The sequence below is a fragment of the Giraffa tippelskirchi genome, chromosome 7 (genome assembly GCF_054371585.1).
Source record: "Giraffa tippelskirchi isolate mGirTip1 chromosome 7, T2T-mGirTip1v1.2.pri, whole genome shotgun sequence".
In the NCBI taxonomy this organism is placed as follows: Eukaryota; Metazoa; Chordata; class Mammalia; order Artiodactyla; family Giraffidae; genus Giraffa; species Giraffa tippelskirchi.
Genome location: NC_137281.1, coordinates 64,411,045 through 64,433,961, shown reverse-complemented (window position 1 = coordinate 64,433,961; position 22,917 = coordinate 64,411,045). Strand labels below are relative to the sequence as shown.

General features: G+C 55.0%; 1 protein-coding gene across 1 annotated transcript; it reads left to right on the top strand.

The window, feature by feature from the left end:
- Nucleotides 1-16,984: 16,984 nt before the first annotated feature.
- On the top strand, nt 16,985-18,796 carry LOC145514017 (uncharacterized). Its single transcript, XM_081511098.1, has 3 exons — nt 16,985-17,183; nt 17,583-17,895; nt 18,152-18,796. Exons 1-3 carry the CDS (start codon nt 17,049-17,051, stop codon nt 18,772-18,774), a joined length of 1,071 nt encoding a protein of 356 aa, XP_081367224.1. The 5' UTR covers nt 16,985-17,048; the 3' UTR covers nt 18,775-18,796.
- The last annotated feature ends 4,121 nt before the right edge of the window (nt 18,797-22,917 follow it).

Sequence of the window (22,917 nt, the reverse complement as noted above, 5' to 3'; positions counted from 1 at the left end):
GTATCGGAGAAGGCGATGGCGACCCACTCCAGTACTCTTGCCTGGAAAATGCCCTGGACGGAGGAGCCTGGTAGGCTGCAGGCCATGGGGTCGCGCAGAGTCAGACACGACTGAAGTGACTTAGCCGCAGCGGCAGCAGCAGGACAGTATGCTATTGGGAATACAACAACACACACAGATCCAGATCGATGGAATAAAGTTGAGGGTCCAGAAACAAACCCCGGCATCCAAGGTCAACTCATCTCTGACACAGAAGGGGAGAATATCCAAATGGGAACAAGAAAGCCTCTTCAATCAATGTCCATGGGAAAACCAGACAGCTACATCTGAAGAACGCTATTGGTTTTGATCTCACACCACCTCAATATCGGGGAAAAACCTCACCCTAAAGACTGATGTCATGAGATAGCTAGAAAGAAGCGTAGGTCAAAGGCTCCTGATCATCAGAGTCTCCTTGCCATTTGCTGGGCGGAGGTAGAAATGGGTCTCTTGAAGTAAGGGAAAGAGGGAAACCAAGTACACCAATGGGTTTCCATCCAATGGAACCTCTTCACAACAGAGAAGCTAAGCATTCACAAATGCAAAAGATAGGAAACGGAACATGAGAGACTCCTTGCAAGTGGTGTATCTGAGAAGGGGTTCATATGGAAAGAGACGAAGAATGCACAGCACTCAGATTCCAAGAAACACCACCACCACCCTTGACCCTTCCCCCATGACCAACTCCGACCTAAAGCCTTTCTCTCCCTCTAACCTATCCCTAAAACATAACCCTCATCTAATCATATACATGTGCATTCCTAGCATCCATCCATCCACACACGAGAGAGAAAGAGGAAGACACAGACTGAATCGAGAAAGGAAAAGAGAGGGACACAGCCAGAGAGAGACACGGAACCAAAGAGAGGAAAGGAGTCGATGGTCCAGACTTTTCATCAATCTGTCTCGAAGGTAGAAGCAATGACAGCGCCCATCCACCCCAGAAGGGGGAAACGGACGGAAGGTTTGGAGAGGAAAAGACAAGAACGCAGGGAGCCATTAGAAGCTCAGCCACCCGCAGAAGCCGAGCTGGGACACTTGAACAGAATCTCAATGGAAACAGAGGACCAGAAAGTTGGCTACTCTTTTCTATCAGAGAGGGAGACCTTCGAGTCTTCCTTTCGGTCCTCCAACTTGCATGCGGGGTCTCAAAACAGTCAGGAGGGGGAGTGCCTTTTCCTGGGTACCACGGCGAATCCAGGCCTCGTTCTGCCCCATTCTGTGCTGTGTCAGCCCTGGATGGAGTCTTTCTTTCTGAAGTCTCAGCGCACAAGCTCCACGTGATATCAGCCCCAGGTGGAAAGGCATGGAGCTGCTCGTAGGCCGACAGACCTAGGAAACAGATGGGAGAATGACCCCCACTCTGCAGAGGGAGAGACCGGGGAAACCCTGAGGGGCATATGCTTGTCCAGGGCCACACCACTTATGAGAAGAAGGAGCCTGGTCTGAGAGCAGCGGGGTCCTCGGAGCTCAGGCCCTGGCTGCACCCAGGCCTCCCCAGGGCTGTGGGCTGGGCTGTGTGGCTGTCACTGTGCCTGCACATGGCCTAAGGGGGGTGGTCGAGCAGTCAGAAACCCAGAGATTCCCTTGCGAAGTTTTGGGGAAGGGACCTCAGCACGAACCCCAGGAAATGATGTCACCTGCCGGCAACAGAACCCAACAGAACCCGCAACCCGGGTATCCAGGCCTCCAGAGCGGAGAGGAGCCCCCAGCCAGATCACTTGCTGCCAGGATGTTCTGCTGCTTGCCCCTGCCCAGAGGCCGGGGCCTCAGGAGAGCTCACAGGCAGTGTGCGTGGGCACCCTGTCGACGTTGGCTCAGGGCACCCCCGAGAGGCCTCTGGCCCTTTGCCCGGAGAAACAGAAAGGTAACACGGGGAGCCCCAGGCGGGGCCAGGCCACCTCTCCCATGCCACCCGGAAACACCGGGTCCTTTGCCTGTGTGTGTGGATGCGGGTTTCTCGGGGTGTGTCTCCCTCAAGGAAGCCCAGGCGGATGTGGGGTCAGAAGCCTGCGGACAAGTTGTGTCCACACCCCAGGGGAGAGCAGGCTGGGTGGGATGGGGAGAGTGCGGGCAGCGCCGGCCGCCCAGGCTGACCTCACACCCTCAGGTGGGTCTCTTTCCTCCCGGGTGGGGATCTGAGCAGACACGCGTCTCTGACCCTTCTGGGAAGAGAAGTTCGAGCAGGCAGAAGCAGCGGCTCCACTGGCCAGGCCCAGCTCGGAAAACTCCCAGCACGGCTGGCTGACGGTCACTGTCGTTGCAGAGCTTCCCACGTGATGAGGCCGAGGACGGGGACACCCCGTCCACCTCCCGGAGGGAGGGGTCGGAGCACCACCCCCCCGCCCGTGAGGCCCAGTGCAGGCTCCAGGTGAGCGTGCCCACGGAGGCATCAGCCCCACCGGGGGCGAAGCGGAGGCGGGGAAGGCCTGCTGCCGAGACACCGCCCAGGATACACCCGGCGGCCCAGTCTGAGGCTGCCACGGAGCTCAGCACACCCGGCTCCGACCCAGAGTCCCGAGAACCCCGGCCTCTGAGGCAGCAGGAGGACCTGGAGCCCAGCACGCCAGAGCACAGAGGTGAGGACGCTGGGGCTGGTGCACGGGAGTGTGTGGGGAGGGGGTGCTGAGCTACACACGGACGAGTCCCCGAAAGATGCTGCTGGGCCTGCAGCAAGCGCTGGCCTCACACCCCCACCCCCATCTTGCACACTTCAGTCCCAAAAGACATCCGACCCTGGGTATTCTTTGGGAATCTCTTGGAAGCTTTCTGTCCCGGGATACGCACATGCCAAGGCTGGCCTGTGGGCAAACTTTGCTTCTCCCCCAGCTCTAGCACTGGCCTCCAACTGGAACCAGGCTCTACTTCCAAGACCTGTCCCTACAGAGGTGGTGGCTCCAGGTGCAGGACCCAGGGATCCACCGAGGCCAGATGGAGAACCGAGACTTGCCCTCGCAGAGACACCAGGCCAGCTGGGTACTGGCCAGCACACCGGGCAGATCGGATCTCCGTGCCTGCAGGGCCCCCAGCCCCAGGCACTGATGTCCCACCGCCTCAGCCAGAACCTCCACCTCCACGTGCACCTGTACCTGCTCGGGCTTTGGCAGGAGAACCCGAGGCAGAGGAGGAGTCACCGCCTCGGCAGGGAGAGCCTGCCCTGGCTCCCGCGCAACACCCAGACGCCGACGATGACTCACTCGCCCCTGCAGGAAGAACGAGCCCCCGCTCTGCGCAGAGACCCAGAGCCCTTGCCGGAAACACCACGTCCAGGGGAGCGGTCGGCTCTGCAGCCTCCATCCCTGTCTGCTCACCGTGGACGCCGGCAACTCGGTCTGCCCCCAGGGGACATGGAGTTCCTTTCGCCTGAACTGCTTTGCATTTGGTTTGTTTCCACCTTTCTGGTGATGTTTTATTTTGTGTATGGTTTCCTGTATTTCTCTTGGTTAAGTTGGGATTAGTAAACTTTTTCATCATTGTTGCAATTTGGGAACACTGTTGTGTAACTCTGGTGATACTGTGTTACCATCCCACTTTGTAGTTTCAGACCCGTTCGATCTTTATGCCCCACCCCCCAACAAAGCCTGGATTCAAGGCAAGCACGCCCTGTTCATCCCTCCCCCCGATCCTGAACACAATTTCATCTTTTCTTTCTGCATTCCTTCCTATATTCTTGGTGTCCCCAATCAATGACTCTCAGTGAAATGACTGAAGGAGTTTTTTTTCGGACTCTCCACCTACTGTAAGACTCCATTGGAGAGTTCTCATTTGTATGTCATTTGAACTAGCCTTTGATAGCTGAAAGGACGGTGTACGTCCTTTCAAGATATCATGTGCCAAACGAAGCCCTTTTGGCAAATGCCATCATTATCTCCAGGCAGGCATTGCTGTTTGAAGGGTGACATCTCAGCCAGAAGGCAGAGGCTGAGCTCCTCTTGTTGCACCAGCTCCCAAAAGAAGCCAAGAAAGGGAGCTGGAACAACAAACCACCCCAACGCCCAGGAAAGCGTTCTTCACGACAGAAGGCTAGAAAATGACCCAACAACCTTGTGGCCCAGAACCCCTCTAAAAAATCACTGTTCCATAAAAAAGAGAAACACATGGGAAGTTCCAAGGAGAGGCAATGCCCATGGCCAGTGTACTTTAGAGACGGCCTGACCGCTCCGGGGAAGACACGCACCGACGGAACCCCTTGGGAAACAGCAGTGATAGTCCTCACCGTCGTAAGGGTTTCCTCTGGGGACAACCTGCCCTGGGCACCACATGAGGGAGCAGACCGGCTTCTCTTCCTCTGCCCCCACACCATTCACTCATGAAGGCAGCTCAGGTGTTCTCATGCCCTGCCTGCCTGCCTGCCTGCCTGGCTCATCCGTGAGCTGTGCCCACCTCCAGGGCAGGACTCCACCTTCTCCTCTCTGTGTACCGTGAATCTGCACACAGTGGGCTTTCAGAACCTTAGGAGACTTGAGCCATTCCCACTGGAGCCAGAACCCTCCCCAGGAAGGAAAACAGCTGTGGAGTCATTTTGGCCCCAGCACTGGTTCCCAAACCCTGGCGGCTCCTACAGCCTCTACGGTGTGAAGAGGGAGGTCCCTTTTGACAGAGCTTTCCGGCTGTCAGATCTAAGCTGTTGTTTCCCTGTCAGCTGTGTCTCTTCCGTTGCAGCCAGGTGGGCCACGCTGCTCCAAAGGAGCTCACAAGCTGAGTTGCAAGGGAGGTATTGAGAGGACAGGGATGGCTACAACGTGCTGCAAACTGAGTGAGGGTCCCCACAATCCTCAGCAAAGGTCTGTGGTGTGCAAGTGGGGAGTAGAGGGCCCCCAAGTTCCAAAGGAAGGGAGGTACTCGGGAGCTAAAGCCCTTGGCTGCTGTGGTAGCAGCTGCACATGGCAGCTCGTCCACAGTGCACTTCGAATGAGGTCATATGAGCGGGACTCTGGAAATGGCTCCGAAATCCAGAGAAAGGGGTCAGGGTATGTGGGAATCCGGCGGGGGTGGGGGGTGGATGAAGGAAGGTGTCCTTCCTCTCTCCAGTGCAATTTGGTTTGGTGAGTCTCAAAGCTACCAGATGGCACTTCCCAAGTCAGGCCCCCGCAGGAATCAGGGTGGGCTGCGTGCCTCGGCCCCTGCCACAGGGACAAGCCACACCAGTGGCCTCCCTGAGCTCAAATGGCCGGATCTGGGGGTTCTGTCTGGGTGCACACCTCCTTGCTGTGGCCAAGTTCCCCCCTTCTCTGAGCACCAGCTTCATCCTCTCGAAGGAGGACATCGATTGCTACCTTGGCACGTTACTCTCTTCATCCTGTGAAGACTCATTAGGCTTATCCTACAATTACTAGCTGGCCCGAAGAGATATCTCCTGAATCCAGATTAAGCTGGAGTCTCCCAGGCTCATCTGGCATGTCTTCCCTGAAGTCTGCCAAAACCCACACCCTTGCATTTCCAGGGACTCCCCTTAGCCAGCTGGGCAGAAAACCCAGCATGCTTCAAACAAGCTGACAGACAAGCGGGAGAGGACTCACGGGCAGACGGCCTCCCTCAGGTCTCGGGTGGAGCTCTGGGACCACAGCAGCAACGGGCCATCCCAGCCCCTGGGCTCAGCAGCGCCCTCATTCTCAGGCCGGCGGCTCTGCCCTGAGGGGAGCAGGAAGGTCACCAACTGCCGCAGGCGGACCTCAAGCCCCTCCCACTGCTGGAGCCTGACCTCCCCCGGCCCCACCCCTTCCCCTACCCCAGCAGGACGAGAGCTCGTCTTCCCCTGGCTTCCAACGTGAGGCCCGGCCCTGGGCCCCGATTGGGCACTGCCCCAGTCCGGAGCCAATCACAGTGGCCAGGGAGGTGGAACGCACCGATTGGCCAGGGCCAGGTCATGTGACCATGCTCCCCAGGAAACTCAGATATTACCAAGATTCCCTAACAAACCAATGAACAAAATTATCCAGTAAACGCAAACCGTACTTTTTAATGAGGCCAATGTCACAGAAAAAAAAAAAAAAGCTTCACAATGAACTGCTCAAGGAAGCTACTAAATAAACTTTCAGAAAAGTTAAGTCGTTTTTTTTTTTTTTTTTTTAATAGGGTGACGGAGAGCTATACCTTTCCCATCTATGTGAATTTAGGTTTAAACTAGATTTCCTTTGGCTATTATATAAGACAAAAAACCCCACATCACCCCCTTTCACTCCCCCCACCCCCAAAAAGTGTTTTAGTCTATTGAGTTTTTGTGTCCTCAGTTGTGTCTGATTCACGGCAACTCACGAACTCTACACAGCCAGGCTCTTCCGTCCATGGAATTCAGGGCAATTTTTTTCTGTCACAGTAAATGCCCACCCTGGGTGATCCAAAGGCAAGGGCTCAGAGGCTCCTGAGAGAATAACTCCTTTCAGCTGAGCACAGAGCTGGCTCCTCACTGGGATGCCTGTGGCCTGGGGCTCCCAGAGGGGACAGCAGCACTCGCCCCACCGTGTGGTCACTGCTGCAAGTGCAGGCTGCTCCTCACTCCCCCTTGACAGTGTCCCTGAGGGCAGAACAGTGTGAATCTACTCAAGGTGGAAATGCAAACTCCGATGCAACCAAACTTCCCACAAGGTCTCCAAAACCACTCAGGAACAGGGAATTGGAAACTGCAGGGCATGACATGAATGGAGATGGAGACTTGACACCTTACACCGAGTTCACTTCCAGTTATCCCTAGACAAAGTTTCCATGAAAACTTGTCACAAATCTAGAAGAACAATGAGCAGAAACCGGACACGTGCTTTGAGTCTTCACACACAAAACTAAAAGGCAGTCCACAAAACAACCCAGAGAATACAGTGGACTTTGCAAAATCAAAGATATCTACCGTGGGAAAGACCTCATTACAAAAGCAAAAGACAGGTCATACATCGCGAGACGAATGAGTGGAAACACAAAGCTTCTCAAGGACGTGTCTCCAAACAGACAAAGAACACCAACACAACAAGCCTGTGAAAACTAGGGAAAGGTCTGAAGGGACGCCAGACTGAGGAAGACACACACAGAGTATCCCGGATGATGTCCAGCACTGAGGGCCTGAAGAAACAACAGTCTAGTTGCACTCCCTCAGGCCTGTGTGACCCTGGATGAGGCCTCTGTTTCCCGGTGGCTCTGAGAGATGGACAGGGAGGAAGGGGAAGAGAAATCACTTGCACTTCTAATACTCACCGCAAAGTCTTCCAATGAGAAGGGAATTATCACCCCCACTGACAATGCCATTCACTGAAGTGATACCCACGAGTCCATCTAACCCAGAAGGGAAGGAAGGACCTGTTCTCACAAAACGGCGAGAGATGGAAGAAAGAAGATCAAGCCCACACCAATCACTGGAAAGAGAAGCTGTGCTCAGGGCTTGAAAGAATTCCTATTGGGAAAATGATGTCACAGCCCCACAAGGCAATCCACAGCTTCGATGCTATTCCTCCCAAAATGCCAATGCATGTTCGCACCGAACAAAGAATTGCAAAAGGGGTTACGGAAACAGAAAAGAGCCTAAATTGTCAATACAATCCGACGAAAAAGCCCCGATACGGACGTCCAAGGTTGTGTGAAAGGAAATTAGATGACCAAACTAGGATCCTCAGGAGAGTATCGCAGAAGGCGATGGCGACCCACTCCAGTACTCTTGCCTGGAAAATGCCCTGGACGGAGGAGCCTGGTAGGCTGCAGGCCATGGGGTCGCGCAGAGTCAGACACGACTGAAGTGACTTAGCCGCAGCGGCAGCAGCAGGACAGTATGCTATTGGGAATACAACAACACACACAGATCCAGATCGATGGAATAAAGTTGAGGGTCCAGAAACAAACCCCGGCATCCAAGGTCAACTCATCTCTGACACAGAAGGGGAGAATATCCAAATGGGAACAAGAAAGCCTCTTCAATCAATGTCCATGGGAAAACCAGACAGCTACATCTGAAGAACGCTATTGGTTTTGATCTCACACCACCTCAATATCGGGGAAAAACCTCACCCTAAAGACTGATGTCATGAGATAGCTAGAAAGAAGCGTAGGTCAAAGGCTCCTGATCATCAGAGTCTCCTTGCCATTTGCTGGGCGGAGGTAGAAATGGGTCTCTTGAAGTAAGGGAAAGAGGGAAACCAAGTACACCAATGGGTTTCCATCCAATGGAACCTCTTCACAACAGAGAAGCTAAGCATTCACAAATGCAAAAGATAGGAAACGGAACATGAGAGACTCCTTGCAAGTGGTGTATCTGAGAAGGGGTTCATATGGAAAGAGACGAAGAATGCACAGCACTCAGATTCCAAGAAACACCACCACCACCCTTGACCCTTCCCCCATGACCAACTCCGACCTAAAGCCTTTCTCTCCCTCTAACCTATCCCTAAAACATAACCCTCATCTAATCATATACATGTGCATTCCTAGCATCCATCCATCCACACACGAGAGAGAAAGAGGAAGACACAGACTGAATCGAGAAAGGAAAAGAGAGGGACACAGCCAGAGAGAGACACGGAACCAAAGAGAGGAAAGGAGTCGATGGTCCAGACTTTTCATCAATCTGTCTCGAAGGTAGAAGCAATGACAGCGCCCATCCACCCCAGAAGGGGGAAACGGACGGAAGGTTTGGAGAGGAAAAGACAAGAACGCAGGGAGCCATTAGAAGCTCAGCCACCCGCAGAAGCCGAGCTGGGACACTTGAACAGAATCTCAATGGAAACAGAGGACCAGAAAGTTGGCTACTCTTTTCTATCAGAGAGGGAGACCTTCGAGTCTTCCTTTCGGTCCTCCAACTTGCATGCGGGGTCTCCAAACAGTCAGGAGGGGGAGTGCCTTTTCCTGGGTACCACGGCGCATCCAGGCCTCGTTCTGCCCCATTCTGTGCTGTGTCAGCCCTGGATGGAGTCTTTCTTTCTGAAGTCTCAGCGCACAAGCTCCACGTGATATCAGCCCCAGGTGGAAAGGCATGGAGCTGCTCGTAGGCCGACAGACCTAGGAAACAGATGGGAGAATAACCCCCACTCTGCAGATGGAGAGACCGGGGAAACCCTGAGGGGCATATGCTTGTCCAGGGCCACACCACTTATGAGAAGAAGGAGCCTGGTCTGAGAGCAGCGGGGTCCTCGGAGCTCAGGCCCTGGCTGCACCCAGGCCTCCCCAGGGCTGTGGGCTGGGCTGTGTGGCTGTCACTGTGCCTGCACATGGCCTAAGGGGGGTGGTCGAGCAGTCAGAAACCCAGAGATTCCCTTGCGAAGTTTTGGGGAAGGGACCTCAGCACGAACCCCAGGAAATGATGTCACCTGCCGGCAACAGAACCCAACAGAACCCGCAACCCGGGTATCCAGGCCTCCAGAGCGGAGAGGAGCCCCCAGCCAGATCACTTGCTGCCAGGATGTTCTGCTGTTTGCCCCTGCCCAGAGGCCGGGGCCTCAGGAGAGCTCACAGGCAGTGTGCGTGGGCACCCTGTCGACGTTGGCTCAGGGCACCCCCGAGAGGCCTCTGGCCCTTTGCCCGGAGAAACAGAAAGGTAACACGGGGAGCCCCAGGCGGGGCCGGGCCACCTCTCCCATGCCACCCGGAAACACCGGGTCCTTTGCCTGTGTGTGTGGATGCGGGTTTCTCGGGGTGTGTCTCCCTCAAGGAAGCCCAGGCGGATGTGGGGTCAGAAGCCTGCGGACAAGTTGTGTCCACACCCCAGGGGAGAGCAGGCTGGGTGGGATGGGGAGAGTGCGGGCAGCGCCGGCCGCCCAGGCTGACCTCACACCCTCAGGTGGGTCTCTTTCCTCCCGGGTGGGGATCTGAGCAGACACGCGTCTCTGACCCTTCTGGGAAGAGAAGTTCGAGCAGGAGAAGCAGCGGCTCCACTGGCCAGGCCCAGCTCGGAAAACTCCCAGCACGGCTGGCTGACGGTCACTGTCGTTGCAGAGCTTCCCACGTGATGAGGCCGAGGACGGGGACACCCCGTCCACCTCCCGGAGGGAGGGGTCGGAGCACCACCCCCCCGCCCGTGAGGCCCAGTGCAGGCTCCAGGTGAGCGTGCCCACGGAGGCATCAGCCCCACCGGGGGCGAAGCGGAGGCGGGGAAGGCCTGCTGCCGAGACACCGCCCAGGATACACCCGGCGGCCCAGTCTGAGGCTGCCACGGAGCTCAGCACACCCGGCTCCGACCCAGAGTCCCGAGAACCCCGGCCTCTGAGGCAGCAGGAGGACCTGGAGCCCAGCACGCCAGAGCACAGAGGTGAGGACGCTGGGGCTGGTGCACGGGAGTGTGTGGGGAGGGGGTGCTGAGCTACACACGGACGAGTCCCCGAAAGATGCTGCTGGGCCTGCAGCAAGCGCTGGCCTCACACCCCCACCCCCATCTTGCACACTTCAGTCCCAAAAGACATCCGACCCTGGGTATTCTTTGGGAATCTCTTGGAAGCTTTCTGTCCCGGGATACGCACATGCCAAGGCTGGCCTGTGGGCAAACTTTGCTTCTCCCCCAGCTCTAGCACTGGCCTCCAACTGGAACCAGGCTCTACTTCCCAGACCTGTCCCTACAGAGGTGGTGGCTCCAGGTGCAGGACCCAGGGATCCACCGAGGCCAGATGGAGAACCGAGACTTGCCCTCGCAGAGACACCAGGCCAGCTGGGTACTGGCCAGCACACCGGGCAGATCGGATCTCCGTGCCTGCAGGGCCCCCAGCCCCAGGCACTGATGTCCCACCCCCTCAGCCAGAACCTCCACCTCCACGTGCACCTGTACCTGCTCGGGCTTTGGCAGGAGAACCCGAGGCAGAGGAGGAGTCACCGCCTCGGCAGGGAGAGCCTGCCCTGGCTCCCGCGCAACACCCAGACGCCGACGATGACTCACTCGCCCCTGCAGGAAGAACGAGCCCCCGCTCTGCGCAGAGACCCAGAGCCCTTGCCGGAAACACCACGTCCAGGGGAGCGGTCGGCTCTGCAGCCTCCATCCCTGTCTGCTCACCGTGGACGCCGGCAACTCGGTCTGCCCCCAGGGGACATGGAGTTCCTTTCCCCTGAACTGCTTTGCATTTGGTTTGTTTCCACCTTTCTGGTGATGTTTTATTTTGTGTATGGTTTCCTGTATTTCTCTTGGTTAAGTTGGGATTAGTAAACTTTTTCATCATTGTTGCAATTTGGGAACACTGTTGTGTAACTCTGGTGATACTGTGTTACCATCCCACTTTGTAGTTTCAGACCCGTTCGATCTTTATGCCCCACCCCCCAACAAAGCCTGGATTCAAGGCAAGCACGCCCTGTTCATCCCTCCCCCCGATCCTGAACACAATTTCATCTTTTCTTTCTGCATTCCTTCCTATATTCTTGGTGTCCCCAATCAATGACTCTCAGTGAAATGACTGAAGGAGTTTTTTTTCGGACTCTCCACCTACTGTAAGACTCCATTGGAGAGTTCTCATTTGTATGTCATTTGAACTAGCCTTTGATAGCTGAAAGGACGGTGTACGTCCTTTCAAGATATCATGTGCCAAACGAAGCCCTTTTGGCAAATGCCATCATTATCTCCAGGCAGGCATTGCTGTTTGAAGGGTGACATCTCAGCCAGAAGGCAGAGGCTGAGCTCCTCTTGTTGCACCAGCTCCCAAAAGAAGCCAAGAAAGGGAGCTGGAACAACAAACCACCCCAACGCCCAGGAAAGCGTTCTTCACGACAGAAGGCTAGAAAATGACCCAACAACCTTGTGGCCCAGAACCCCTCTAAAAAATCACTGTTCCATAAAAAAGAGAAACACATGGGAAGTTCCAAGGAGAGGCAATGCCCATGGCCAGTGTACTTTAGAGACGGCCTGACCGCTCCGGGGAAGACACGCACCGACGGAACCCCTTGGGAAACAGCAGTGATAGTCCTCACCGTCGTAAGGGTTTCCTCTGGGGACAACCTGCCCTGGGCACCACATGAGGGAGCAGACCGGCTTCTCTTCCTCTGCCCCCACACCATTCACTCATGAAGGCAGCTCAGGTGTTCTCATGCCCTGCCTGCCTGCCTGCCTGCCTGGCTCATCCGTGAGCTGTGCCCACCTCCAGGGCAGGACTCCACCTTCTCCTCTCTGTGTACCGTGAATCTGCACACAGTGGGCTTTCAGAACCTTAGGAGACTTGAGCCATTCCCACTGGAGCCAGAACCCTCCCCAGGAAGGAAAACAGCTGTGGAGTCATTTTGGCCCCAGCACTGGTTCCCAAACCCTGGCGGCTCCTACAGCCTCTACGGTGTGAAGAGGGAGGTCCCTTTTGACAGAGCTTTCCGGCTGTCAGATCTAAGCTGTTGTTTCCCTGTCAGCTGTGTCTCTTCCGTTGCAGCCAGGTGGGCCACGCTGCTCCAAAGGAGCTCACAAGCTGAGTTGCAAGGGAGGTATTGAGAGGACAGGGATGGCTACAACGTGCTGCAAACTGAGTGAGGGTCCCCACAATCCTCAGCAAAGGTCTGTGGTGTGCAAGTGGGGAGTAGAGGGCCCCCAAGTTCCAAAGGAAGGGAGGTACTCGGGAGCTAAAGCCCTTGGCTGCTGTGGTAGCAGCTGCAGAAGGCAGCTCGTCCACAGTGCACTTCGAATGAGGTCATATGAGCGGGACTCTGGAAATGGCTCCGAAATCCAGAGAAAGGGGTCAGGGTATGTGGGAATCCGGCGGGGGTGGGGGGTGGATGAAGGAAGGTGTCCTTCCTCTCTCCAGTGCAATTTGGTTTGGTGAGTCTCAAAGCTACCAGATGGCACTTCCCAAGTCAGGCCCCCGCAGGAATCAGGGTGGGCTGCGTGCCTCGGCCCCTGCCACAGGGACAAGCCACACCACTGGCCTCCCTGAGCTCAAATGGCCGGATCTGGGGGTTCTGTCTGGGTGCACACCTCCTTGCTGTGGCCAAGTTCCCCCCTTCTCTGAGCACCAGCTTCATCCTCTCGAAGGAGGACATCGATTGCTACCTTGGCACGTTACTCTCTTCATCCTGTGAAGACTCATTAGGCTTATCCTACAATTACTAGCTGGCCCGAAGAGATATCTCCTGAATCCAGATTAAGCTGGAGTCTCCCAGGCTCATCTGGCATGTCTTCCCTGAAGTCTGCCAAAACCCACACCCTTGCATTTCCAGGGACTCCCCTTAGCCAGCTGGGCAGAAAACCCAGCATGCTTCAAACAAGCTGACAGACAAGCGGGAGAGGACTCACGGGCAGACGGCCTCCCTCAGGTCTCGGGTGGAGCTCTGGGACCACAGCAGCAACGGGCCATCCCAGCCCCTGGGCTCAGCAGCGCCCTCATTCTCAGGCCGGCGGCTCTGCCCTGAGGGGAGCAGGAAGGTCACCAACTGCCGCAGGCGGACCTCAAGCCCCTCCCACTGCTGGAGCCTGACCTCCCCCGGCCCCACCCCTTCCCCTACCCCAGCAGGACGAGAGCTCGTCTTCCCCTGGCTTCCAACGTGAGGCCCGGCCCTGGGCCCCGATTGGGCACTGCCCCAGTCCGGAGCCAATCACAGTGGCCAGGGAGGTGGAACGCACCGATTGGCCAGGGCCAGGTCATGTGACCATGCTCCCCAGGAAACTCAGATATTACCAAGATTCCCTAACAAACCAATGAACAAAATTATCCAGTAAACGCAAACCGTACTTTTTAATGAGGCCAATGTCACAGAAAAAAAAAAAATGCTTCACAATGAACTGCTCAAGGAAGCTACTAAATAAACTTTCAGAAAAGTTAAGTCGTTTTTTTTTTTTTTTTAATAGGGTGACGGAGAGCTATACCTTTCCCATCTATGTGAATTTAGGTTTAAACTAGATTTCCCTTGGCTATTATATAAGACAAAAAACCCCACATCACCCCCTTTCACTCCCCCCACCCCCAAAAAGTGTTTTAGTCTATTGAGTTTTTGTGTCCTCAGTTGTGTCTGATTCACGGCAACTCACGAACTCTACACAGCCAGGCTCTTCCGTCCATGGAATTCAGGGCAATTTTTTTCTGTCACAGTAAATGCCCACCCTGGGTGATCCAAAGCCAAGGGCTCAGAGGCTCCTGAGAGACTAACTCCTTTCAGCTGAGCACAGAGCTGGCTCCTCACTGGGATGCCTGTGGCCTGGGGCTCCCAGAGGGAACAGCAGCACTCGCCCCACCGTGTGGTCACTGCTGCAAGTGCAGGCTGCTCCTCACTCCCCCTTGACAGTGTCCCTGAGGGCAGAACAGTGTGAATCTACTCAAGGTGGAAATGCAAACTCCGATGCAACCAAACTTCCCACAAGGTCTCCAAAACCACTCAGGAACAGGGAATTGGAAACTGCAGGGCATGACATGAATGGAGATGGAGACTTGACACCTTACACCGAGTTCACTTCCAGTTATCCCTAGACAAAGTTTCCATGAAAACTTGTCACAAATCTAGAAGAACAATGAGCAGAAACCGGACACGTGCTTTGAGTCTTCACACACAAAACTAAAAGGCAGTCCACAAAACAACCCAGAGAATACAGTGGACTTTGCAAAATCAAAGACATCTACCATGGGAAAGACCTCATTACAAAAGCAAAAGACAGGTCATACATCGCGAGACGAATGAGTGGAAACACAAAGCTTCTCAAGGACGTGTCTCCAAACAGACAAAGAACACCAACACAACAAGCCTGTGAAAACTAGGGAAAGGTCTGAAGGGACGCCAGACTGAGGAAGACACACACAGAGTATCCCGGATGATGTCCAGCACTGAGGGCCTGAAGAAACAACAGTCTAGTTGCACTCCCTCAGGCCTGTGTGACCCTGGATGAGGCCTCTGTTTCCCGGTGGCTCTGAGAGATGGACAGGGAGGAAGGGGAAGAGAAATCACTTGCACTTCTAATACTCACCGCAAAGTCTTCCAATGAGAAGGGAATTATCACCCCCACTGACAATGCCATTCACTGAAGTGATACCCACGAGTCCATCTAACCCAGAAGGGAAGGAAGGACCTGTTCTCACAAAACGGCGAGAGATGGAAGAAAGAAGATCAAGCCCACACCAATCACTGGAAAGAGAAGCTGTGCTCAGGGCTTGAAAGAATTCCTATTGGGAAAATGATGTCACAGCCCCACAAGGCAATCCACAGCTTCGATGCTATTCCTCCCAAAATGCCAATGCATGTTCGCACCGAACAAAGAATTGCAAAAGGGGTTACGGAAACAGAAAAGAGCCTAAATTGTCAATACAATCCGACGAAAAAGCCCCGATACGGACGTCCAAGGTTGTGTGAAAGGAAATTAGACGACCAAACTAGGATCCTCAGGAGAGTATCGGAGAAGGCGATGGCGACCCACTCCAGTACTCTTGCCTGGAAAATGCCCTGGACGGAGGAGCCTGGTAGGCTGCAGGCCATGGGGTCGCGCAGAGTCAGACACGACTGAAGTGACTTAGCCGCAGCGGCAGCAGCAGGACAGTATGCTATTGGGAATACAACAACACACACAGATCCAGATCGATGGAATAAAGTTGAGGGTCCAGAAACAAACCCCGGCATCCAAGGTCAACTCATCTCTGACACAGAAGGGGAGAATATCCAAATGGGAACAAGAAAGCCTCTTCAATCAATGTCCATGGGAAAACCAGACAGCTACATCTGAAGAACGCTATTGGTTTTGATCTCACACCACCTCAATATCGGGGAAAAACCTCACCCTAAAGACTGATGTCATGAGATAGCTAGAAAGAAGCGTAGGTCAAAGGCTCCTTAACATCAGAGTCTCCTTGCCATTTGCTGGGCGGAGGTAGAAATGGGTCTCTTCAAGTAAGGGAAAGAGGGAAACCAAGTACACCAATGGGTTTCCATCCAATGGAACCTCTTCACAACAGAGAAGCTAAGCATTCACAAATGCAAAAGATAGGAAACGGAACATGAGAGACTCCTTGCAAGTGGTGTATCTGAGAAGGGGTTCATATGGAAAGAGACGAAGAATGCACAGCACTCAGATTCCAAGAAACACCACCACCACCCTTGACCCTTCCCCCATGACCAACTCCGACCTAAAGCCTTTCTCTCCCTCTAACCTATCCCTAAAACATAACCCTCATCTAATCATATACATGTGCATTCCTAGCATCCATCCATCCACACACGAGAGAGAAAGAGGAAGACACAGACTGAATCGAGAAAGGAAAAGAGAGGGACACAGCCAGAGAGAGACACGGAACCAAAGAGAGGAAAGGAGTCGATGGTCCAGACTTTTCATCAATCTGTCTCGAAGGTAGAAGCAATGACAGCGCCCATCCACCCCAGAAGGGGGAAACGGACGGAAGGTTTGGAGAGGAAAAGACAAGAACGCAGGGAGCCATTAGAAGCTCAGCCACCCGCAGAAGCCGAGCTGGGACACTTGAACAGAATCTCAATGGAAACAGAGGACCAGAAAGTTGGCTACTCTTTTCTATCAGAGAGGGAGACCTTCGAGTCTTCCTTTCGGTCCTCCAACTTGCATGCGGGGTCTCCAAACAGTCAGGAGGGGGAGTGCCTTTTCCTGGGTACCACGGCGCATCCAGGCCTCGTTCTGCCCCATTCTGTGCTGTGTCAGCCCTGGATGGAGTCTTTCTTTCTGAAGTCTCAGCGCACAAGCTCCACGTGATATCAGCCCCAGGTGGAAAGGCATGGAGCTGCTCGTAGGCCGACAGACCTAGGAAACAGATGGGAGAATGACCCCCACTCTGCAGATGGAGAGACCGGGGAAACCCTGAGGGGCATATGCTTGTCCAGGGCCACACCACTTATGAGAAGAAGGAGCCTGGTCTGAGAGCAGCGGGGTCCTCGGAGCTCAGGCCCTGGCTGCACCCAGGCCTCCCCAGGGCTGTGGGCTGGGCTGTGTGGCTGTCACTGTGCCTGCACATGGCCTAAGGGGGGTGGTCGAGCAGTCAGAAACCCAGAGATTCCCTTGCGAAGTTTTGGGGAAGGGACCTCAGCACGAACCCCAGGAAATGATGTCACCTGCCGGCAACAGAACCCAACAGAACCCGCAACCCGGGTATCCAGGCCTCCAGAGCGGAGAGGAGCCCCCAGCCAGATCACTTGCTGCCAGGATGTTCTGCTGTTTGCCCCTGCCCAGAGGCCGGGGCCTCAGGAGAGCTCACAGGCAGTGTGCGTGGGCACCCTGTCGACGTTGGCTCAGGGCACCCCCGAGAGGCCTCTGGCCCTTTGCCCGGAGAAACAGAAAGGTAACACGGGGAGCCCCAGGCGGGGCCGGGCCACCTCTCCCATGCCACCCGGAAACACCGGGTCCTTTGCCTGTGTGTGTGGATGCGGGTTTCTCGGGGTGTGTCTCCCTCAAGGAAGCCCAGGCGGATGTGGGGTCAGAAGCCTGCGGACAAGTTGTGTCCACACCCCAGGGGAGAGCAGGCTGGGTGGGATGGGGAGAGTGCGGGCAGCGCCGGCCACCCAGGCTGACCTCACACCCTCAGGTGGGTCTCTTTCCTCCCGGGTGGGGATCTGAGCAGACACGCGTCTCTGACCCTTCTGGGAAGAGAAGTTCGAGCAGGCAGAAGCAGCGGCTCCACTGGCCAGGCCCAGCTCGGAAAACTCCCAGCACGGCTGGCTGACGGTCACTGTCGTTGCAGAGCTTCCCACGTGATGAGGCCGAGGACGGGGACACCCCGTCCACCTCCCGGAGGGAGGGGTCGGAGCACCACCCCCCCGCCCGTGAGGCCCAGTGCAGGCTCCAGGTGAGCGTGCCCACGGAGGCATCAGCCCCACCGGGGGCGAAGCGGAGGCGGGGAAGGCCTGCTGCCGAGACACCGCCCAGGATACACCCGCCGGCCCAGTCTGAGGCTGCCACGGAGCTCAGCACACCCGGCTCCGACCCAGAGTCCCGAGAACCCCGGCCTCTGAGGCAGCAGGAGGACCTGGAGCCCAGCACGCCAGAGCACAGAGGTGAGGACGCTGGGGCTGGTGCACGGGAGTGTGTGGGGAGGGGGTGCTGAGCTACACACGGACGAGTCCCCGAAAGATGCTGCTGGGCCTGCAGCAAGCGCTGGCCTCACACCCCCACCCCCATCTTGCACACTTCAGTCCCAAAAGACATCCGACCCTGGGTATTCTTTGGGAATCTCTTGGAAGCTTTCTGTCCCGGGATACGCACATGCCAAGGCTGGCCTGTGGGCAAACTTTGCTTCTCCCCCAGCTCTAGCACTGGCCTCCAACTGGAACCAGGCTCTACTTCCCAGACCTGTCCCTACAGAGGTGGTGGCTCCAGGTGCAGGACCCAGGGATCCACCGAGGCCAGATGGAGAACCGAGACTTGCCCTCGCAGAGACACCAGGCCAGCTGGGTACTGGCCAGCACACCGGGCAGATCGGATCTCCGTGCCTGCAGGGCCCCCAGCCCCAGGCACTGATGTCCCACCCCCTCAGCCAGAACCTCCACCTCCACGTGCACCTGTACCTGCTCGGGCTTTGGCAGGAGAACCCGAGGCAGAGGAGGAGTCACCGCCTCGGCAGGGAGAGCCTGCCCTGGCTCCCGCGCAACACCCAGACGCCGACGATGACTCACTCGCCCCTGCAGGAAGAACGAGCCCCCGCTCTGGGCAGAGACCCAGAGCCCTTGCCGGAAACACCACGTCCAGGGGAGCGGTCGGCTCTGCAGCCTCCATCCCTGTCTGCTCACCGTGGACGCCGGCAACTCGGTCTGCCCCCAGGGGACATGGAGTTCCTTTCCCCTGAACTGCTTTGCATTTGGTTTGTTTCCACCTTTCTGGTGATGTTTTATTTTGTGTATGGTTTCCTGTATTTCTCTTGGTTAAGTTGGGATTAGTAAACTTTTTCATCATTGTTGCAATTTGGGAACACTGTTGTGTAACTCTGGTGATACTGTGTTACCATCCCACTTTGTAGTTTCAGACCCGTTCGATCTTTATGCCCCACCCCCCAACAAAGCCTGGATTCAAGGCAAGCACGCCCTGTTCATCCCTCCCCCCGATCCTGAACACAATTTCATCTTTTCTTTCTGCATTCCTTCCTATATTCTTGGTGTCCCCAATCAATGACTCTCAGTGAAATGACTGAAGGAGTTTTTTTCGGACTCTCCACCTACTGTAAGACTCCATTGGAGAGTTCTCATTTGTATGTCATTTGAACTAGCCTTTGATAGCTGAAAGGACGGTGTACGTCCTTTCAAGATATCATGTGCCAAACGAAGCCCTTTTGGCAAATGCCATCATTATCTCCAGGCAGGCATTGCTGTTTGAAGGGTGACATCTCAGCCAGAAGGCAGAGGCTGAGCTCCTCTTGTTGCACCAGCTCCCAAAAGAAGCCAAGAAAGGGAGCTGGAACAACAAACCACCCCAACGCCCAGGAAAGCGTTCTTCACGACAGAAGGCTAGAAAATGACCCAACAACCTTGTGGCCCAGAACCCCTCTAAAAAATCACTGTTCCATAAAAAAGAGAAACACATGGGAAGTTCCAAGGAGAGGCAATGCCCATGGCCAGTGTACTTTAGAGACGGCCTGACCGCTCCGGGGAAGACACGCACCGACGGAACCCCTTGGGAAACAGCAGTGATAGTCCTCACCGTCGTAAGGGTTTCCTCTGGGGACAACCTGCCCTGGGCACCACATGAGGGAGCAGACCGGCTTCTCTTCCTCTGCCCCCACACCATTCACTCATGAAGGCAGCTCAGGTGTTCTCATGCCCTGCCTGCCTGCCTGCCTGCCTGGCTCATCCGTGAGCTGTGCCCACCTCCAGGGCAGGACTCCACCTTCTCCTCTCTGTGTACCGTGAATCTGCACACAGTGGGCTTTCAGAACCTTAGGAGACTTGAGCCATTCCCACTGGAGCCAGAACCCTCCCCAGGAAGGAAAACAGCTGTGGAGTCATTTTGGCCCCAGCACTGGTTCCCAAACCCTGGCGGCTCCTACAGCCTCTACGGTGTGAAGAGGGAGGTCCCTTTTGACAGAGCTTTCCGGCTGTCAGATCTAAGCTGTTGTTTCCCTGTCAGCTGTGTCTCTTCCGTTGCAGCCAGGTGGGCCACGCTGCTCCAAAGGAGCTCACAAGCTGAGTTGCAAGGGAGGTATTGAGAGGACAGGGATGGCTACAACGTGCTGCAAACTGAGTGAGGGTCCCCACAATCCTCAGCAAAGGTCTGTGGTGTGCAAGTGGGGAGTAGAGGGCCCCCAAGTTCCAAAGGAAGGGAGGTACTCGGGAGCTAAAGCCCTTGGCTGCTGTGGTAGCAGCTGCAGATGGCAGCTCGTCCACAGTGCACTTCGAATGAGGTCATATGAGCGGGACTCTGGAAATGGCTCCGAAATCCAGAGAAAGGGGTCAGGGTATGTGGGAATCCGGCGGGGGTGGGGGGTGGATGAAGGAAGGTGTCCTTCCTCTCTCCAGTGCAATTTGGTTTGGTGAGTCTCAAAGCTACCAGATGGCACTTCCCAAGTCAGGCCCCCGCAGGAATCAGGGTGGGCTGCGTGCCTCGGCCCCTGCCACAGGGACAAGCCACACCACTGGCCTCCCTGAGCTCAAATGGCCGGATCTGGGGGTTCTGTCTGGGTGCACACCTCCTTGCTGTGGCCAAGTTCCCCCCTTCTCTGAGCACCAGCTTCATCCTCTCGAAGGAGGACATCGATTGCTACCTTGGCACGTTACTCTCTTCATCCTGTGAAGACTCATTAGGCTTATCCTACAATTACTAGCTGGCCCGAAGAGATATCTCCTGAATCCAGATTAAGCTGGAGTCTCCCAGGCTCATCTGGCATGTCTTCCCTGAAGTCTGCCAAAACCCACACCCTTGCATTTCCAGGGACTCCCCTTAGCCAGCTGGGCAGAAAACCCAGCATGCTTCAAACAAGCTGACAGACAAGTGGGAGAGGACTCACGGGCAGACGGCCTCCCTCAGGTCTCGGGTGGAGCTCTGGGACCACAGCAGCAACGGGCCATCCCAGCCCCTGGGCTCAGCAGCGCCCTCATTCTCAGGCCGGCGGCTCTGCCCTGAGGGGAGCAGGAAGGTCACCAACTGCCGCAGGCGGACCTCAAGCCCCTCCCACTGCTGGAGCCTGACCTCCCCCGGCCCCACCCCTTCCCCTACCCCAGCAGGACGAGAGCTCGTCTTCCCCTGGCTTCCAACGTGAGGCCCGGCCCTGGGCCCCGATTGGGCACTGCCCCAGTCCGGAGCCAATCACAGTGGCCAGGGAGGTGGAACGCACCGATTGGCCAGGGCCAGGTCATGTGACCATGCTCCCCAGGAAACTCAGATATTACCAAGATTCCCTAACAAACCAATGAACAAAATTATCCAGTAAACGCAAACCGTACTTTTTAATGAGGCCAATGTCACAGAAAAAAAAAAAATGCTTCACAATGAACTGCTCAAGGAAGCTACTAAATAAACTTTCAGAAAAGTTAAGTCGTTTTTTTTTTTTTTTTAATAGGGTGACGGAGAGCTATACCTTTCCCATCTATGTGAATTTAGGTTTAAACTAGATTTCCCTTGGCTATTATATAAGACAAAAAACCCCACATCACCCCCTTTCACTCCCCCCACCCCCAAAAAGTGTTTTAGTCTATTGAGTTTTTGTGTCCTCAGTTGTGTCTGATTCACGGCAACTCACGAACTCTACACAGCCAGGCTCTTCCGTCCATGGAATTCAGGGCAATTTTTTTCTGTCACAGTAAATGCCCACCCTGGGTGATCCAAAGCCAAGGGCTCAGAGGCTCCTGAGAGACTAACTCCTTTCAGCTGAGCACAGAGCTGGCTCCTCACTGGGATGCCTGTGGCCTGGGGCTCCCAGAGGGAACAGCAGCACTCGCCCCACCGTGTGGTCACTGCTGCAAGTGCAGGCTGCTCCTCACTCCCCCTTGACAGTGTCCCTGAGGGCAGAACAGTGTGAATCTACTCAAGGTGGAAATGCAAACTCCGATGCAACCAAACTTCCCACAAGGTCTCCAAAACCACTCAGGAACAGGGAATTGGAAACTGCAGGGCATGACATGAATGGAGATGGAGACTTGACACCTTACACCGAGTTCACTTCCAGTTATCCCTAGACAAAGTTTCCATGAAAACTTGTCACAAATCTAGAAGAACAATGAGCAGAAACCGGACACGTGCTTTGAGTCTTCACACACAAAACTAAAAGGCAGTCCACAAAACAACCCAGAGAATACAGTGGACTTTGCAAAATCAAAGACATCTACCGTGGGAAAGACCTCATTACAAAAGCAAAAGACAGGTCATACATCGCGAGACGAATGAGTGGAAACACAAAGCTTCTCAAGGACGTGTCTCCAAACAGACAAAGAACACCAACACAACAAGCCTGTGAAAACTAGGGAAAGGTCTGAAGGGACGCCAGACTGAGGAAGACACACACAGAGTATCCCGGATGATGTCCAGCACTGAGGGCCTGAAGAAACAACAGTCTAGTTGCACTCCCTCAGGCCTGTGTGACCCTGGATGAGGCCTCTGTTTCCCGGTGGCTCTGAGAGATGGACAGGGAGGAAGGGGAAGAGAAATCACTTGCACTTCTAATACTCACCGCAAAGTCTTCCAATGAGAAGGGAATTATCACCCCCACTGACAATGCCATTCACTGAAGTGATACCCACGAGTCCATCTAACCCAGAAGGGAAGGAAGGACCTGTTCTCACAAAACGGCGAGAGATGGAAGAAAGAAGATCAAGCCCACACCAATCACTGGAAAGAGAAGCTGTGCTCAGGGCTTGAAAGAATTCCTATTGGGAAAATGATGTCACAGCCCCACAAGGCAATCCACAGCTTCGATGCTATTCCTCCCAAAATGCCAATGCATGTTCGCACCGAACAAAGAATTGCAAAAGGGGTTACGGAAACAGAAAAGAGCCTAAATTGTCAATACAATCCGACGAAAAAGCCCCGATACGGACGTCCAAGGTTGTGTGAAAGGAAATTAGACGACCAAACTAGGATCCTCAGGAGAGTAT

What these genes read in the sequence shown, in the direction of transcription:
- LOC145514017 (XM_081511098.1), top strand. Translation starts at nt 17,049, where the DNA reads ATGTTCTGCTGTTTGCCCCTGCCCAGAGGCCGGGGCCTCAGGAGAGCT. An exon ending in TTGCCCGGAGAAACAGAAAG is followed by an intron (nt 17,184 to 17,582) that starts GTAACACGGGGA and finishes CTGTCGTTGCAG; the next exon opens with AGCTTCCCACGTGATGAGGC. An exon ending in CAGCACGCCAGAGCACAGAG is followed by an intron (nt 17,896 to 18,151) that starts GTGAGGACGCTG and finishes CCCCAGCTCTAG; the next exon opens with CACTGGCCTCCAACTGGAAC.